General features: G+C 39.3%; 1 protein-coding gene across 2 annotated transcripts in view; it reads left to right on the top strand.

Moving 5' to 3' along the window:
- Positions 1–18,520, top strand: part of SNAP25 (synaptosome associated protein 25) — an 83,204-nt gene extending 64,684 nt beyond the window's left edge. Inside the window, exons 5-8 of one of the 2 annotated variants that reach the window (XM_036826159.1) lie at positions 5,235–5,352; positions 9,049–9,174; positions 12,047–12,191; positions 17,223–18,520. In XM_036826159.1, the coding sequence (XP_036682054.1) occupies positions 5,235–5,352; positions 9,049–9,174; positions 12,047–12,191; positions 17,223–17,291 (458 nt within the window). In that variant the 3' untranslated portion in view covers positions 17,292–18,520. Of the gene's footprint in view, positions 1–4,947; positions 5,066–5,234; positions 5,353–9,048; positions 9,175–12,046; positions 12,192–17,222 lie in introns of both variants that reach the window. The other variant, XM_036826160.1, reaches the window with a different exon arrangement.
- Positions 18,521–19,030: the final 510 nt, after the last annotated feature.

Below are 19,030 nucleotides of genomic sequence, written 5' to 3' on the forward strand. Positions count from 1 at the left end.
GTGCAACAGCTGGAGGTGTCAGCTAACTACAGGGTCCCTCTTGAAGGGAGATCTGAGGGGTACACCCTCATGGCTGCTATATAAAGACTTTGTTTCTATATTATTTATTAGTATTGAACTTTTCCAATAAATATACACTGACTAATTTTTTTTAAATCAGAAGAAAATTTTTTTAAAAAAACAATTGAACATCAATCCCAACACTTCTCCCCCCATTTTTAAAATATAAATTGTCAAAATTAATACAAAAATAATGGAGCATAGTGGAGTTGTATTTTGAAGGAATTACAATAGCTGTGGCAGTCTTCAGAACTCTCCAGATGAATTTGCTGTAAATCATAAGACTTGCTGGCTTGATGTGTATAACAATGACCCAGACTTTGAAACTCAGGACACAGCAAATCATTGCTTTTTTAAAAAAATTGTTTAATTAGGCAGCAGGTGCCCATACAGAAGAGTGGTACCTCATTTCCAGAGCTAAATTGATACATATAAACTCAGGTAATAAGGAGTTCTATCTTATTAACTCTTTTAGTTAATAATTTGCATGTGAAGGGAGTAGAAAAGGAACATTGCAATGGGAGAAAAAGTTTGAGAAAGGTTCAGGATAATACCATTTTCTCCCCTAATTATAAAGCATTGACATGAAAAATAATATATACAAATCTGAAGTCAAAAAGAAAGTGAATAAGATATTGAGTTTCAAATTTCATTGTACTTTGATGAAGAAAATCTACAGGCAAAATTTGCCAAAATCTCCAAAAAAATACAAAAATATATTATTCTTAAACACAAATGATTCCCAGGAACATCTTTACATTATTCTCTGAGAAACGAAGTAAAATTACAGATTTCCCCCACAAGGTAGTTAATGTTCTCAGCTAAGACATTTCAATTGTGACCACACAGCAGTAAATGCTAACTTCTCGGTTGAACATATTTCCTAGGATAACCTGGGTTTTACCAGATGCGTGGTGAATAATTGATACTGATGAGAAACATGCAACTGTAAACCCTCAAAAGTGGGTAGCTTCTGCCTGGTCTTAAATGCTACATGTTCCATTTATACTGTAAGAAGGGATTAGAACTTTTGAAATGACTGATGAGTCAACAACTATCTTTACTGCCATTGTAAATGCATTTTGACACTGCATATGCTGTGTTTAGTTGTTTAGATCAGTAACTGCTATAAAATTTCTCTCCAGTTATGCTCTAGTAATTTTGTCTTTGCCTGAACACCAAAAGTGTTGACTGCAACTGCACAGAAGTCTCAAGAAACAGCCATCCGCCTAAAGAGCCAATCCAGGTTGTCCTGCTAAATGGTCGTGCTAGGAAATTCCTTATGGGATTCTTGTTTTACACCCAGGTGTCAGGAGACACCAAGGAGCACTGAGCATGACAGATGGCCCTGAAATGTCTGTCCTGCGTCCTTGGACTTTTCTTGTCTCCAAGAGAAATCCCCATGAAAAACCCCTAGCCCTAATGTGGGATGATTTAACCTTTCACTTCCATATCTCTTGTTCCCTTGTTGGTCTTTGCTGGGTTATATGTTTGTTTCAATGCTGAAAATGCTGCTCTTGGGACAATCCCATGGGAACGGCTACAAACTAAACAGTGAAATCTTTGACCACTGCCTGGCAGAGTAAAGGCAAAGTAAACCCTCATCCACAGAGCCTGACAACTTTCTTAAAGGGTTCATGGCACTACAGGGTAACATTTGTGAAAACATCCCTCTTGCTAAAGTCCACCCACCAATATCTCTTATGAATGACTAAAGCTGCATTGCCCAATATGGTAGCCTCTAGTAATGTGGCTATTTAAATTTATTTAAATAAATTTCCATATGTTCATCAATTCTAAGGAAAGTGAAAATCATGTAGGCAGCATCTTGTAATTGGTTACACTCATGAAGGCTTGCACATTGGGTCAATCAATAGTATTGACCTCTTGCTATTCTTCTACAGTTTCTTTTTTTACTAGATTGAGGATTCTAATGGCCCCATGCTGCTTTACTTACGTAATATTAGTAGAAAAGATGTCTAAACTTAGATCCCTGAGCATCCTGACATTGGTGGATCCATTACAAATAACCAGTCATCCAAATATCATAGCAAAAGAAAGAACAATCTCTTGCCCCAACATATAGTGTGATGTACTGGAATACCTCCCCAATCCAAAATCTTATTCCCCTCCCAGTCTCCAAGAGTAAATAGGAAACAGCCAGAAAGTAAGTATAGGGAGGTAAGGAGCAGTCAACCCTAGACACTGCATTGCATCAACCTCTGAGATGCTGCTGTCTACGCCAGAATGGAATGAGGATATTGATTGCTTTCAAGAATTTCCTGAGAAAAATCTTCACAGAAATCATTTAAGTGCTGTGAAGTCCCAATACACCAAACATATCCACAAACGTAACCCAGTAACACTCTTAAAATTGACATTATGTGAGCACCTGCTATGTGCCATTCAAAGAGGGAACCAAAAAAAAAACGAAAAAATTAATATTATTGTCAGAATATCTGTTACAAAATGGTTCCACAATATTTTTTAATTTCTTTTTTAATATTTTTATTTATTTTAAATTTTTTTTAATTTTTTTATTTATGGCCATGCCATGTGGCATGCTGGATCTTAGTTCCCTGACCAGGGATCGAACCCGTTTCCCCTGCAGTGGAATCGGTGTGGTCTTAACCACTGGACCCCCAGGGAAGTCCCACAATATTTTTTTAATTAAGGATTTGACTTATAATTGTGTATAATGAAACATTCAACCAATATTGAAGCAATAAAATAGTTTTCTGAATCAACTTTTCTGAAAGAACTCCAGAATTCCTCTTTGCTATGATCTTTGCTGAACAAACTGGCAAACCATGGCTGAACCCTGCTCTCAGAAATAGGGATTTGGACCTGCCTGTTTGTTTTTATCTTTTAATTTGAATTCTCTGGTTCAGAAGTTCAACACTTGTGGGCCAGTTCACTTTTATTTATGTTATTTTCTAATCCCTGGAGACACAGTGGGTGGGGATCCTGAAATGTCAGAAAGTTATCTTAGCTGAAAATATTAACTCAAGAGAAATTCCTTAGGAAAGGCAAACACCTGAATGTGTGTCCCCATGACATAACCTGTGCATATGTCAACTGTCATTAGTTGAGTCCAGCAAGTTTTCCCTCTGAACCCAGATGCTTCAATCTCATCTCAACCCAGCTCTCCAGGAAGCCATTAGCAATTCCTCGATTGGAATTTGGCGTCCCTATTCTGTCTGTACTTAACATAGTCCTTGTTTTGAGGATGTTGGGCTCCTTTCCCCCCAACCAATCCCCTCATTTGATAGCTAATTTGATCTACAGACTAATTTATTGCATTCCTTAAAGGAAACTGGAATGAAGTCTTCAGAAAAGTACAGAATTCTCTGGATTGTAAAGAATTGTCATCCATTTGTTTTTTAGCCCCTTTAGAGATTTTTCTTAAGCTATTACTGTACCTATATTTATTCAGCAAAAGTTTGCCAGCACTACACCCTTACTTCCTCTGGGTAGGCTATGCTGGATAAACATTTTGTTTTCCCCTGTCATTTGAAAAGCAGAGCAGAGATAGCAGATTCCTAATAAGCTGAATTCTATTCCTCAGCCCCACAAAAGAGAACATAATAGGCTCTTATTTTCCAAACGGATAGTCTCTCCAGTTTGGGCCACTAGTGAACCTAGCTTAGTTTTCTGGATTGACAATTTCTACTGGAATGACAATTTAATGTGAAATTGTTTTTAAGTGATTATGTATGCCCTTAGACTGGAAATGTATTTACCAGTTTTATTCTAATCATGCCTTCCTTCCCAGAGGCGTAGGCATACATGCATGAAAATATAGATGAAAGGAGGAATAGAAATGTAATTAGGTTTTGTAAATAGACAGCCAAGACATCCCATTGCTGCCTTAATGGTCTTAAAAGCTGTTTTAAAAATCCCTTCATGGAACTTATAGTTTACTCAATTTGATGACACACCTTTTGAAAAATTAATCAAGTTGGTGTATGTTACCCTCGAGACCTAGAAGTATTATTCATTTTTATGGGTATTGATCTATGTCTTAGGTACACTAAGGTCAGCTTTCCTGGCAGTGATGACTTGGTACTGTTTTACATTCCAATCCATCACCTTCCTCCAGAGACCCAGGCATTCATTTTCCCCATGCTCTGCCTGGGGTTGGGGTCTAGCATTTCCCATTGTGGAGAATGGGAAATCAGGGGCAGAGAAGTGAAATGCCTTCCAAAGCTTTCATTACAAGGAAGTCATAGGATAAAAGGAATTTAAATGTTCCACTACCTATAACATTGCTGTGCTGATGTTGCTTTTCTTAGAGCTTGTGTTAATTGAGTATTCAAAACCAAGAGCTGTCCATGGCCTGCCTTGGACTAGACAGCCACTGCTAGGGGGAAAAAATATATGGTATCCATTGCTAGTTATCACTGTAGTTGTTATTTTTCCCAAAGAAGAAGGTGGATTATTTTCTACCCTTAGCTGGTTGAGGATGCTTAAAAACCAAAAGACTGAGACATGTTAAAGTTGAAGCAGACACTTTCTCTAGTAGCATTACATATGAATGCCTAAAACATAAACTAACATGCTGTTTTCTTTCTCTTGGGTTTCACTGGTGTCTGAGTAAGTGAATATGCTGTGCTGTTTTCCTGGACCCTCAGAATCTAAAAGGCCTACCTACCCCATCCCATCATGTCTGCACTATAAACTATTTGAGCATCATTTTTGTTCATTTCCTTCCACCCCTGGCTGCATAGGGGAGCAACAGCCGACTCCAGCAATGCATCCTCTCAGACAATGCATTGTAATAGCTCTCCTTCTTTTTCAAAATCCGTTTCACATAGACATTTCTCATGTTCTGTTGGAAACCCCCAAAAAATTCATTCCACACTGTCATCCCTTTGTCCTAACCAGAACAACTCGATCGTGTCGAAGAAGGCATGAACCATATCAACCAAGACATGAAGGAGGCTGAGAAAAATTTAAAAGATTTAGGGAAATGCTGTGGCCTTTTCATATGTCCTTGTAACAAGTAGGTACTGGGTACCAGCTCTAATCTGTGGCGTCCAGTTTTCTTTCTTTCTTTTTTTTTTTTTTTTCTTTTTTAATGTCAAAGTGAATGTCTGAAGTTTTGTCTTTTTTTTCTTTGTCCTTTTTCATCTGCTTCATTCTGTGGGGATAAAATACTTGTGTTTAATCAGAACAACTGGAACGCATTGAGGAAGGGATGGACCAAATCAATAAGGACATGAAAGAAGCAGAAAAGAATTTGACGGATCTAGGAAAATTCTGCGGGCTTTGTGTGTGTCCCTGTAACAAGTAGGTGCTGCCTGCCTGCCTGAAGCTTTGGTTTCCCAAGGCCCATCTCCAAGCCTTGACAAGCTCATTCCTGCTGGGTGCAAAGGCAGGATGAGTATGTGGCATGCAGAACAGATCAATACCGTCTCCAATGCATTCATCTCATAGCATAGATAATATTAGTGGGAGTTACTGTTGATGCATTAAAAATCAGGCATACTACAGTGAAAGCTTCACTGTCAGCAACTTTTATTGATGAACGTTTCAACATTTTCCAGAAAGTGTACCTCGAGACAGAGACTAATCTCAAGAAAGAGGCGCTTTAGAGAACATAAAATCCCATAAAAGAGGGATTTTATGTTCTCTAAATCCCAAAAGCCAAAATTGCAGATTTAGAAAAGACTGTGGGTAAGTTGGGAAGATGAGAAACACGTATCAAGGTTTGATTTTTCAGAAGCAAAAATAACAGTTAATTTGGCCCAAACAAGCATTTCATAAGTTAGAGAGTATGACAGCGATTCACCCTTTCAACTGCCCACCAGTTGCCAAATCGTGTCAGTGGTTAGACCATAGATGCCGCAGCTGCACCCAACGCAGAGGCAATGAGTCATTCAACAAGAAGTGCTCAAGCCTTAGCCAAATTGGACCCTTCCCTCTCCAATTCTTCCTCTTGGAAGACCTCCCTGTACACTGGCCGAAATGTTGAAATGTGTAGATTTTGCATGCACAACATCACAAAACATTCAACTGTTAAGGTTCTGCAATGCTTTTTTGGAATGTAGCAGAAATGTGACATGTGGTTATAAAGGTTTGCAACAGAAGGAACCTGAAATAAGGGTTCTGGAAGGTAGACTCCTTTGACTAGCAGTGAAAAAAAAATGCATGAGCAGATTGTCCAACATGCATTTGGAAAATTAAACCCGTTACCTGATCCCCCTCACCCCTCCCACTTCCCTTTGAACAGAAGCCTTTTTCCTAAAAGCTCTCCTGATCCTAGCTTTTAGAATAGAAATAGATGTCATTTCTAGCTGATTATATGACCATTCACATCCTTTAAACTTTGAGGCTGATTTAAAATATCCCACTTCCTGCTTAGGAGGGGGAGGGGCTCGATTTACAAATAAATTTAAACTTTTTCTTTTCTTTTTTTTAAGAATGATCTACAGTAAAGCCTGATTAACTGGAATCTAGCTAACTGGAACCCTTGAGTATATTTATACTTTTGCTCCTTTCCACTTTTAGCAAAAAGAGACAAATGAACAAGGAGAGAACAAATCCCATCAAGGATATTAAAGTGTTTCTCTTTAAGGTCAATCTAGGCAGTTTGCATTCTTTCACTCAGTCTCCATTCTATATAACTTCTACATCCAATAGAACCAAACAGTAAGAGCTGAGCTGCAGAGGAAAGGCCATCAGACACATCAAGAGAAACCATAACCAAGGAATGACTTGATCATGTTCAATGCCCTAACACTCTGAGTCAGGAAAGTAGCTCAAGAATCTAACAGATATTCAACCATCACCCTTGAAATAAAATGTACCTCCACGGCCCACTGCTAATTAAGAAAGTCCAATAATTCACCAAAATGACATTGCTAAGCATTCCAGTTAGTCAAGATTTAACTGTATATCCTTTTCAGTGGCCACTTGCCCCCAGGTGAGATGTCTACCTGCTTTGTGATGAATTTCACAGGTACATTTTCCCCATCCATCAACTGCGTGTGGAGAAAAGGTGGAGGCAGGCCCCCTTCCCTCCCTGGGATGGATTCTAATGTTCAGATGAAATGACGACCCCTATGAATTCCACATACCAGTTGGCACTAATTCCTTATTGCACAAGAGACCCTAACTGAGCTTCAAAGCTTGACTGAAGTGTTCCCTATTGTGTGTAAATAATGCTTTAAAAACCATGTGTCACAACGCAGTGGCTGGTGGTGCCCTGGACTCTCTGAGGGCTTCGCCCTGTCTCGGCATGTTTCAAAGGACTATGGTAGATGTCCGGCAGTTATGTGAGTCTATGTGCAGCATTGTGGGTGCAGTGATTCGCCTTCGTTCAGAAACGCAACCTTTCCCACCCCCTTGACTCTGCCAAAGATGGTATACCAGACATTTTACATAGCAGAAAGCATCACAAGGTCCATATAACTTCTGTTAATGTGAAGAGGGAGGAGACGGAGATTTGAAAGAAAAAAAAACAAAAACAACAAAGCCAGACTCTAAACTCCATTAAATTAGTTTTGGGCTCCTATCCCACTAAGTGGACCCCTGGCTCTTTAGAGCAGTGAATTCTGACTGCTCTAAGGCTGTGGTATTATACACTAGATTGTGGGAGTTGCTGAAATTCCATTTGTACAATTTTCCAATTTGTCTCCAAGGTTTCTTGGTCCCTAATCTTCAAATATTAGTATTAGAGCCAGTTTTAATAAATGGCTATGGTCCTCCACTAAAAGAAAAAAAAAGGTTAAATTCTGGTGTCATCATAGAAAATGTAAAAATGGGACCAAAGGAAGTTCTGTTCTTGGACTAAAAAGCATGTGGTTTCTACTATGCAAAGAACCTAAAAACATCTTTGATTGCTCAATTACAGCACACCCACCAAAATATGCTGCACATGTTTATATTGGGCACAACAGGTATGCCTGGATTTTAAGTTTTTCTCCAAGGCAGCTCAGTGAAATATGGCCTACAGAGACCACACCAGTTCCAGACCACTCTCCCCCACCACATCCCAGGATAGTTTGAAGTAGGAGTCTGTAACCACTCCCATCCTGCCCCTCAGCCCAACAAAGAAGCTATTGAACTGCGTTTCAAATCCTCATGAAGGCTATTACTGTCCTGCTGGTGCCTTTTTTGAGAATGGTCAACTTCTGGAGTAGTTTGGCTTAAATGAGAATGCTTCACTTTCTACTCATGCCTGTAGCTGGTGCATGAAGAAGATGTAGAGGGATTTCCCTTTTTGGTGCTAGATGGCTTGTTCTCTCTTCTATTTTCCTGCATTCATTTCACTATGCTTCTTTTACTTTTTGTCTCTGTGGACAAAGGTTTGTACATCGATTCTGGATGTATGGTAACTGTTTGGAAGTACCGATATATTATCTAATTCAAATCACTCTAGAGGCAACTCACAGACCATCACGCTTGGCCAACCACCAATCCTTTATGTTCTCCATGCAGAGTGGGAATGCTTGTTTCCACACATGTGTTGGGGGAAAACAATTAAACAGGGAATCTTTGCATGGTGGTGTGTAAAAACTTGGTCCAGTATGTTTTTCTTGATGACAGTGTGTTCCTGTGGTGTGATGTACACACTCTACTTGGCAGTCTTGTTTTGTGTCTGTCTGCCAGTATGTTTTTTCTGTGTGTTTTGTGTCTCAAAATATAACTGTGTCACTGAAATAGAACTGAATGTCCTCTAACTACCTTAATCCTTGTCTTAAATCCAACTAAACTACAAAAACAAACCAAAACAAGAACAACCCGCGGGCAAAGGTTGCCATCTTGACAATTGCAATTGACTTGATTGGAAATGAAATCCTGAGTAGCTGAGGCATGGTGGTGGCCAACTCTTTGGGTCCAGATTATGATATATCGGTATTCTCTAATGCCTCAAATTAAAACTCATTTGCTTGGTTCAGTTCTTAGCTTGAAGAGGTAACCGTTGTTGTGAGCTTGATGCTCTGCCCCCTTTGCTTGTCACTCACCCTCTTTTTTGCATAGGCTTAAATCAAGCGATGCTTACAAAAAAGCCTGGGGCAATAATCAGGATGGAGTTGTGGCCAGCCAGCCTGCTCGTGTGGTGGATGAACGGGAGCAGATGGCCATCAGTGGTGGCTTCATCCGCAGGTGAGCCTTGTGCAGCCGGCGCTATGTAAGTTATCTACTTTTGAGTGACAAACCACCCCAACCTGAGTGGTTCTTAAAACAACAACTAGGGAGTTCCCTGGTGGTCCAGTGGTTAGGACTCCTTGCTTTCAATCCCTGGTCGGGGAACTAAGATCCTGCAGGCTGCATGTCGAGGCCAAAAAAAAAATCATTTTTCTACTTCTGAACCTCTATGTTGGCTGAGTAGGTCTTGTGATAGCTTCTCCTGGGCTCACTCATTACATGCACCTGGGTGCGGGATGATCCAGGATGGCCCTACTTGCTTGTCTGGTGGTTGGCTGGGGCTGTGGGTAGGGGACATCCATTCTTTTCTATGTGGCCTCTCCAGCAGGAGAGCTGAGGTTTCTTGCATGGTGGTGGCAGCAACCCAAGGGGCAGGCTCTGATGAGCAAGCACTTATCAAGCCTTTGCCCACATTACATTGGACAAAGCAAGTCACATGACCACATCCAGCATCAGTGTGGCAGTAAACAGGTGTCTCATTCCATGAGTTTAATTGGACAGAACCTATGAAAGAGATTATTTACAGAGGTGTGGGCAGGGTCAATAACAAGGAATGGCGAAGCACTTATGAACTAGGAATAGCAGGAAGAATCCTGAAGGGACAGGAGAGAGCTGTCACCAGAACCCAACTGTAGTTATGGCTATGGGCAGGGGCTGTGGGTTGAGATGCAGCCACTGTCAAACCCAATAGGAAACTAGAAAGGGAAATAAATGCCCCAACTCCTCAGTCTCTTGTCCTCCAGTCTCTCACTGGCCATTGGACAAAGCCTACTGGAAGGCAGAGTAAGAGAACCTGGGTGATGAGCTTGTAGAGAGGTCAGCCTCTCTGGGCAGAGAGCAAAGAAGCCAGAGAACAGATCTGGGGGTACAAATAGAGAATAATGAGCAGACCTGAATTCTTATTAATCATTTCTTTTGAGATCTGGAAGCAAAAGCTAATTTAAACATCTATTAAAAAATCTCAAGTCACACAGATCTGCCAACTCAGAACTAAGCTCTCGGGCTTCCCTGGTGGCGCAGTGGTTGAGAATCTGCCTGCCAATGCAGGGAACACGGGTTCGAGCCCTGGTCTGGGAAGATCCCACATGCCGCGGAGCAACTAGGCCCGTGAGCCACAATTACTGAGCCTGCGCGTCTGGAGCCTGTGCTCCGCAACAAGAGAGGCCGCGATAATGAGAGGCCCGCGCACCGCGATGAAGAGTGGCCTGCACTTGCCGCAACTAGAGAAAGCCCTCGCACAGAAATGAAGACCCAACACAGCCATAAATAAATAAATAAATAAATAAATAAATAAACCCAAAGTTTAAAAAAAAAAAAGAACTAAGCTCTCAAGAGATCAGAAAATAATAATAAGAACAAATATCCCTGTTGTTAAAAAGAAAAGGAAAAAAACTATAACTTTTTACAGGTTACTACACTAGGACTCAGCAATGACTAGGGTTGCTGTTTGTACAGCCATCCATACCCAGTCCTTTGTAGCTGAGACTGCCAACCAATAACCCAGATTCAAATGAGTCACTACCATTTGTGTATAAAGGTCTAGATGTCTACCTAGAAATAACAGATGACAATTCTATTCATGTTTCTATTTGCTCCAACGGAAACCAGACCAGGGGTCCTCAATCCTGGCTGCACATTAGAATAACCTGAGCAATTTTTAAAAAGTATCAGTGCCCGGACTTAATCCACACCAACTGAATCAGAATTTCTAGAAATGAGATCCAGGTATCAGTAGTTCTTAAAGCTCCTCAGGTGATTCTAATGTGCAAATAGGGCTGGGAACCCTGGAACCAGAAGTATGCCTTAGCTGCTGAAGATCATTTAAATAAGCTTCTTTTCTACAGAAGAAATCTAGGAAGTTCCCCTTTAATATTATCTGGCCTGGACTGCTTTAAAAACCTTAGAGGGGCAGTCTGCATTGGGATTTACCATGGGGGATGGATTTTAACCCCTCTGAACATATTTTAGCCCACCACCATCTGTTGTAGAAAGATATTAGTTAGCCAGACATTCTGGAATAAGTACCTACCGTTTACACTGAAGAGTTAGTGCCTTCTTAACTTTCAAGCTGAGCTATGAAAAAAATGGGAAGACACTTTGGATTAGGCACTTTGAGAGCCAAATCCTTCCTCCCCATTCAAACTGAAACAATAATCTTTTATCACAGTTTTCTTCCTTGAAATCACCCATTCACAATGCCACCAAAAACCCCATAGCATTGAAATCTGAGCAAGTAAAAATCATCTTGAACAAGCAAGCAATCATCTTGCTCCCTTTGGAATTCTTGGAAGCAAACAGGATTAAGGGGAAGACTGTAATTCTCATTACTCTTCCCATTGATGTTGGTCCCAAATGGGGAAGAAGATGAGTGGAGAAATTCTCTGACTTAGTACAGTAGCTTTTATTTCATTCTAAATTTGAGTGTTGGAGATTTTGACTGACATTTCAGAAAGAAAAATACAGTTTCTAACTAGTTCCATTCTCTGACCTGGAATCCTCCCAACTAATCATCCCAGCTGATTTTACCCTTAAAAAAATGAAAATTGGGATAAACATATGAAGGGAGGAAATGATGTGTTGGTGGAAGCAAGAGAAGAAGATAAATTAATCTATTTAATATGCCTTCTTTAAAAATAGAAATGTAAGTGTTCAATAATGCACTTTAAAACATCATTTTCCAATGTACAAAAGCTAACATGTGTTCTTGTATAGAATAGAAATTTTAAAAGGATAGGATTGATACCTAGAGGTCTACAGGTTTTCCCTAAACTTTGGGTCCTTGGTATTTGAGTTTTTTCCTATCTTCTAAAAACTGCTCTTTGATGCCCAGGGTAACAAATGATGCCCGAGAAAATGAAATGGATGAAAACCTGGAGCAGGTGAGCGGCATCATTGGAAACCTCCGTCACATGGCCCTGGATATGGGCAATGAGATCGATACACAGAACCGCCAGATCGACAGGATCATGGAGAAGGTGAGCATGGGGCATTCAGCAAGTTTCCATTGCTTATCACTTCCTCTGAAATAACCACCGAGGAAGTGCGAAGGGCATAACAAGACACTCAAACCATGACTTTGGATTCAGGCGTTGGTAGATAGACATTTTCCCCTTAATTTGCTAAGACAAAAATCCAGCAACAGATAAGTAAATAACAGGGTAGAATTTAATCTAGCAGATATTCCTCAGAGGCACCATTACTTCAGGCATTGTACTAGGAATCAAAGGACATATTAAGATGAGAAAGACATCATCCCAACTGCCAAGAAACTCACAGCCTACAGAAGGCAGTGAGCTTCAGATGAAAATATAATATGCCAAGAAAGCCACATATCAAATGCTAAATCAGGTTAGATGAGGAAAGATTTCAAGGGTCAGGGGATGGGAAAATCTCCAAAAAAAAGGTTGAATTTGAATTGAGTCTTAAAGGATGGTTAGGAGCTTGTCAAGTGGAGATGATGTAGGAACAGAATCAGGAAATGGGTGAAAGAATAGTTATTTTAGGTTAGCCAGATGATGAATATGAGCTTTGATTTTATAAGTGCCAGAGCTTTAATGACAGTTCAAAAAGGCCCAGATTCCATTTCCAGTTCAGCAGTGCACATGTCCAGATCTCAAAGTAGGGAACATAATCTGATGAAGCTGCGTTCACATAAGGACACCAGGGGTCATGCTAAGACTGAGCCCCCTAGTGTCAACAAGAGGCATAAGGAAGGGTGGAGACAGTAGAATGGAAAAGGGTAGGTTTGGGTTTGAGATTAGGAGGAAACAGAAAGAAACACTGGAAAGCTATTATATAAAGATTTGGGGCACCCAAACCTGGTATTCTACACTATGCAAATCTGATTCAGTCTCTATGTCTTTGTATTCCACCCCCTCCCCAATCAGTAGACTCCTAAATATTGCTTATAATCTCTTAAAGGTGTCCAAATGCCAACAGGGAGAAATAGACACATTATGGGTTTAATGGTAATTGTGCATCTATAATCGATTCTACTTGGCTAATCTTATATTGTGTGAGTTTATTCCTTGGAAGATATTGAAGTTTTGAGCCTGAAACCCTGAGTTTCTTTTCAACAACTCATTCCACTTTGGTAGGGGGAAGAGGGGTGGTTTTTGAGATCTCTTGAATCATAAGGCTAAATACTCAGTTTCTTAGTACCTAAGCATTCTCCACTGACTTGAGAAAGGAATGAGTAGACATAAAGGGAACGTTTTGCCCTATTGTGTTCTGTGCAATTTATATTAAAAATATTTGATTGCATAACACTTTGGCTAATCAATATTGAGCTACACAGATGTCAATGTTAGTTGACAAAATACTTGCGCTCTGCCTACTTTACAAGTCATGACATACTTATTACTGTTAAGAGCCTTTGATACACTAAAGCTTTTAAAGCTTTTAAAGCAAATCAATAGATTTTGAGAACAATATTGAGAGTTTCATAAAGCACTGGAGCCAACAGAAATGGACCTAACCATTACGGCCCAGAAAAATGAACTGAGAAATAATTGCTGAACTACCTTCCAACAGGAAAATGATTTTAAAAAAATGAAGAGTAGTCATTTTCTATCAAAGGACCCAATTGACTCAGATGTAGGGAGATAATATATCTCTAACTCACTTAGAGTCCTAGAAGGAGAAGTTCTTCTAAAAAAGAGGGGTCAAATCTTTATTGATAGAGCTGGGCTTAAACAAGTTGTTTTCCTGGAAAGGCAAGTGACATCTTAATTCTGCCACTTTGTGTTTCTAGTTCTCTTCTTTAGGAGAATACTTTTCATTCTGGGCCAAGTTTGCTACAAGAGCAAAGACATGTACAGCTATAAGGTTTAATCAAAAGTCAGACAAGTGGATAGGAAATAGTCATTACAGTTTATATCATCCTTGAATGCTGAATTGCTTAAGAAGTAAGGTAGGAGTCTAGTTCCCATTGAGTAACTAGCCTTTTTTCCCCTCAAAATAACAATGTGGATATGATTGAGATAAAGCCCATTTCAACTCAGCATTGCTCCAAATGATACATGTTACATGAGCTACACAATTATTAGTAGACTTCTACCTTCTTGTGCAAGTTCTTACTTCTGATAAGAGGAAATGGTGTGCAAAGGTCTCCTGCATATCTAAGATTAAATCACACTGTAGAACAAAAGAGAATCTTCTGATGTTTCTCCCATATTCTCTCGGGACCCCAACAGCAATCTTCACCCAACTTCATCAGTCATGATCCTTTCTCATCACTTCAGTTAGCAGTGAAGTTTTGGTAGTCCAAAACAACCCAATTTTCAATACATCCCTATGGACTGTCAAGAAATTACTTTGTCTATTTAAAAACCTTGTTTTCTGATTTAGGATATTTATATATAGACAATCTTCTAAGGTTAAAAAGCTACGATTCTCTTAGAAAACTATTAAAATGGGACAAGTTTATATCAGATCTTTATGGGAACTGTTGCTAAGGAAACAACTTAGTGACGTTCAAACTTGGACTTAAAGTTGTCAGTGGAAGATGCTATGCATACATTGAAATACAGTGAAGTTAAAGCTTTAGCATTGCTCACATTCTCTCATCAACAAGGAAACATGGAATTTGAAAACTAAGATCTTGAGTACCAGCAAGGTTTTCCTGCTCACCAGCTTCATGACCTGGTTCCTCACCTGAAAGATAATAAGAGAACAGTGCAAATCTGGGGTCAGAACAGGCTGCCATGTGGCGTAGTGAGTATCCACTTCTGGAAGTCTGAGCTGTGGCCTAAAATCTACCTGTCATGATCTGAAGTTGAGATTTCCAGAGTGTTCAGAAGGGTGAACTAAACAGCTCCTTCTACCTCTCATACTGGCTTTTTTGGTAGGCATCCTGGGTTTCTCACAAGGGCAAATCATGTACCATATCTTGAGTATATTAGCAAGTTTAGGATTCTCTACGTAGAAATATGAAAGTTGGAATGGGATATATTGCATAAATAAAGTCCTAAAAAGCATATAAGTAGAATAAACACAGACACATTCTCCAAATACCAGGAAGACATCTAAAATAAGATTATCTCAGGAGTTTTTTCTAAAAGCACTACTGTTATATAATATAATAAAGATACGGCACTTTTGTATTGTATGGGCTCGAATTTTGATATGCTTCAGAAATAATTCAGGAGGACATCACAGATGGTTGTTAAAGATAGGTCTGTTCCAGCTCCTCCCAGATCCTTTGAGGATATCCAAAGAGTAACCTCATGCTCTACTTCAAAATATCCTCTTGTACCATCATGTGAAGACTTGCCAGTGCATTCTTAATGTAAGAAATCCTAGAATGTTTGCCTCCAGAAATGCTATCCATTTTAAAATGGATGATTTTTCTCATTTGAACAGTTCTCAAAGTTAAGTCTGGAAAAATGGAATAATCCAGTCTTCAGGAGCATTTCACATTGGTCTGAGCCTCTAATTTTCCTTTGTACCAAAGTGTCATTATTTCTGTAGCTGAAGAGGGAATACTTAAGAGCCAAGTAAAATTGGAGAGAATACCCATTTCCCAAATTAGGAACCTAAGGTCAAAAATATGAATCTATAGATCAAGGCAATCAAGGAAAATTAGTGTTCTATCTTATCTGTTTTGAAGTCAACTCTTAATTATCCAAACAGATGGTGGGGAGCCATTGCCAGATAATTCAGAATTATGAATAATCTAGAATTATTTTTTATTTTAACTTGGCAAATTTCTATTTGAATATTGATAACTCTAGTGTCCTGGGAATTCACAATTAAACTGAATAAAGAAGACACAACTTGGTGGAGATTGGAAAGCACCAAGCATAGTCATAGACGCAAAATCAGTAACCGTTGAGTAAATACTGGTTGATATAAAAACAGTCCAGTTTCCCTACACTGCCTCTCAGTTTCCTTCCCCTCTTCCCAGGCTGGAGAGGGACAGACAACATTACCAATCATAATAGAGCAAAACAACAGCCTAAAAAGAATTTTTGTCTTCCCATCTACTTGCTGACTCATACATTTCTCAGTGGTGTCAGGAATAGTTTATTTTCTGGAGTTTAAAGGTATATCCAGGTAGCAGACCTGGGTTTCATTATGCATGCAGAGCAAAAGGTAACTCAAGCAGTGAAGCGGTCAGTCAAGGCACAAAATGATAGTAAATGTTCCCCTGCTAAAACAAGCCAGTTATAACTCATAAGAGTAAGTCTTCAGAAATGGGGCTAAAAAATTATTAAACATCCTTAAAAGCAAACCACGTTTTCACCCAATAACAATAATTACAAGATAAGATATGTTGAGCCCTTAATTTTTGCAAAACATTATTCTAAGCATATTATGTGTATAAACTCATTTCATCCTCATAGCAAACTTAAATAGTAAAATGACTAACATAGTGACTACCAGTGTGGATGCTGACTCCAGGGTGCTGGGCTTCTGACTCTGGTTTCCTCATTTATTAGTTCTGTGACATTAGACAAATTGCCTAAATCCCCTCTGCTTAGTTTCCTCACTTGGAAAAAGGAGCTAATAACAAGATATACCTCATAGTTGATGTCAGTCTTGATGTTGTCAAAGTTGAATGAGTGGAACTGTGCTCATTAGCAGTGTTCTTTATTATCCCCAGCTTATAAATGAGAAAGCTGAGGCCCTGAAATGTTAAGTAATTTTCCCAAAGTGACACTGCTAATAACTGTACAAATGGCAGGAATTCAACTCAATCCAACAGATGTGAATGCCTGCCATAGAAGTCACTGGGTGTCATTCCAGAAGAGAAAGATAAATGATATAACTCTGCTCTCCATAGTAGGTAAAAGAGTCATGAGAACTAAGATCAAGCTTCTGTGATCATGTCCAAGTCCAGCCATAAGCAATGGTTCTGGGAACACAAAAGAAGGCATGGTTCATTCTGATCAGGGAAGTCTCAAGATGCCTTCACCCAACAGGAGGAATTTGAGCTAGACCCAGAAGGATGAATGGAATGTGAATGGGTAAACTGAGTTCTGTTTTCTTTCCCCTTTCTCCAGGCTGATTCCAACAAAACCAGAATTGATGAGGCCAACCAACGTGCAACAAAGATGCTGGGGAGTGGTTAAATGTGCCCACCTGTGTCCTCTTCCAAATGCTGTCGGGCAAGATGGCACCTTCATGCTTTTCTCATGGTATTACCTAGTAGGTCTGCACACATGCACACATCAATCTGCCCCCATTGTGAATGTTGTCTTGTGTCATCCATCAGCCCAACAATACTATGTGTCTTTTGTTCTTTCTGGGTCTCTTTTTTTCCAAAGGCTGTATATAGTAGTCATTTGGTGGCTCTAACTCCCTACGTAAGATGTCCTGGGTTTCATTTTTTCCTTTTCTCTCCTCAGTGGCGTTTACTGAATGACAACAATTTAGGAATGCTCAATGTGCTATTGATTCTTTCAATACACAGTATTGTTCTTGTAAAACTGTGACATTCCACAGAGCTACTGCCACTGTCCTTTCTTTGGGTGTCAGGCTCTGAAACTCTCAAAATTTGCTGTCTTTGGTTCCTCATGGCTGTCATCTGTCTTTATGATTTCATGATTAGACAATGTGGAATTACATAACAGGCATTGCACTCAAAGTGATGTGATTTATGCATTTATGCATGAGAACTAAATAGATTTTTAGATTCCTACTTAAACAAAATATTTCCATGACAGTAGCATACTGATGAGAAAACACACACATAAAACAACAGCAACAACAGCAAAACAACAACAAAGCATGCTCAGTATTGAGACACTGTCAAGATTAAGTTATACCAGCAAAACTGCAATAGTGTCACTTTCTTTCTGTCAATATTTAGACTTATTAATCATAATCATCCTTTTTTTAAAAAAAATTTTTTTAAAAAGATGGGTTAAACACGCTCACCATTTAACCATTTCCAGCAAAATATATGTTTGGCTGAAACTATGTCAAATGGATGTAATATAGGGTTTGTTTGCTGCTTTTGAAGGCTCTGTTTTGGAGAAAGCAACCTTGCTGTGAAACAGTGTGGAGATGTAAATTTTATAAGGCTGACTCTTATTAATCACCATTTCCCCTGTGATTTGTTATCAGTACAATTCTCTGTTGCTTAATCTAGAGCTATGCACACCAAATTGCTGAGATGTTTAGTAGCTGATAAAGAAACCTTTAAAAAATAATATAAATGAATGAAATATAGATAAACTGTGAGATAAATATCATTACAGCATGTAATATTAAATCCCCCCTTGTCTCCTCTGTCAGTTTGTAATGTGATGGACATTTTGTAGCTAGTTTAAAATTATTAAAAATTATAGACTCCAGATGTCTGTTTTAATTTCTTCACGGACCCCCGTCTGAGTTTGAACTCACATGAGAAGAAGAAATCTGGCTACTATCCCATTGCTCCTAAGAAGCCAGTTCTGTGTGCTGAAGACACTGAATGGAAAAAGCAAAGGTGTCCCTTCTAGACACGATCCAATGACAGCCGAAACTTGGCTTGATTTTTATAATCTGCTTCAGAAATGCTTGTGTGTAGATTCAGTATTGTCTGTGGGGGAAATGTAGTTCAACCAGAAGGCATAGAAAAAAATTCCATGGGAAAAATATCTGTGGTACTCAGACTTGGCCATACATTGATTGAGGTATATCAGGTGTCAATCAACTCTCATCTTCCTTCCTCTCTCCAGTATCCCCACCAAACTTAGCCCTCCACAACCACCACCACTGCTGCCCCCACTTTATTTAACAGCTTTATTGACGTGTCATAAAATTCACCCATTTAAAATGTATAATCCAATAGTTTTTAGTATATTCACAGAGTTGTGCAATCTAA

Source organism: Balaenoptera musculus, chromosome 15, assembly GCF_009873245.2.
Source record: "Balaenoptera musculus isolate JJ_BM4_2016_0621 chromosome 15, mBalMus1.pri.v3, whole genome shotgun sequence".
In the NCBI taxonomy this organism is placed as follows: Eukaryota; Metazoa; Chordata; class Mammalia; order Artiodactyla; family Balaenopteridae; genus Balaenoptera; species Balaenoptera musculus.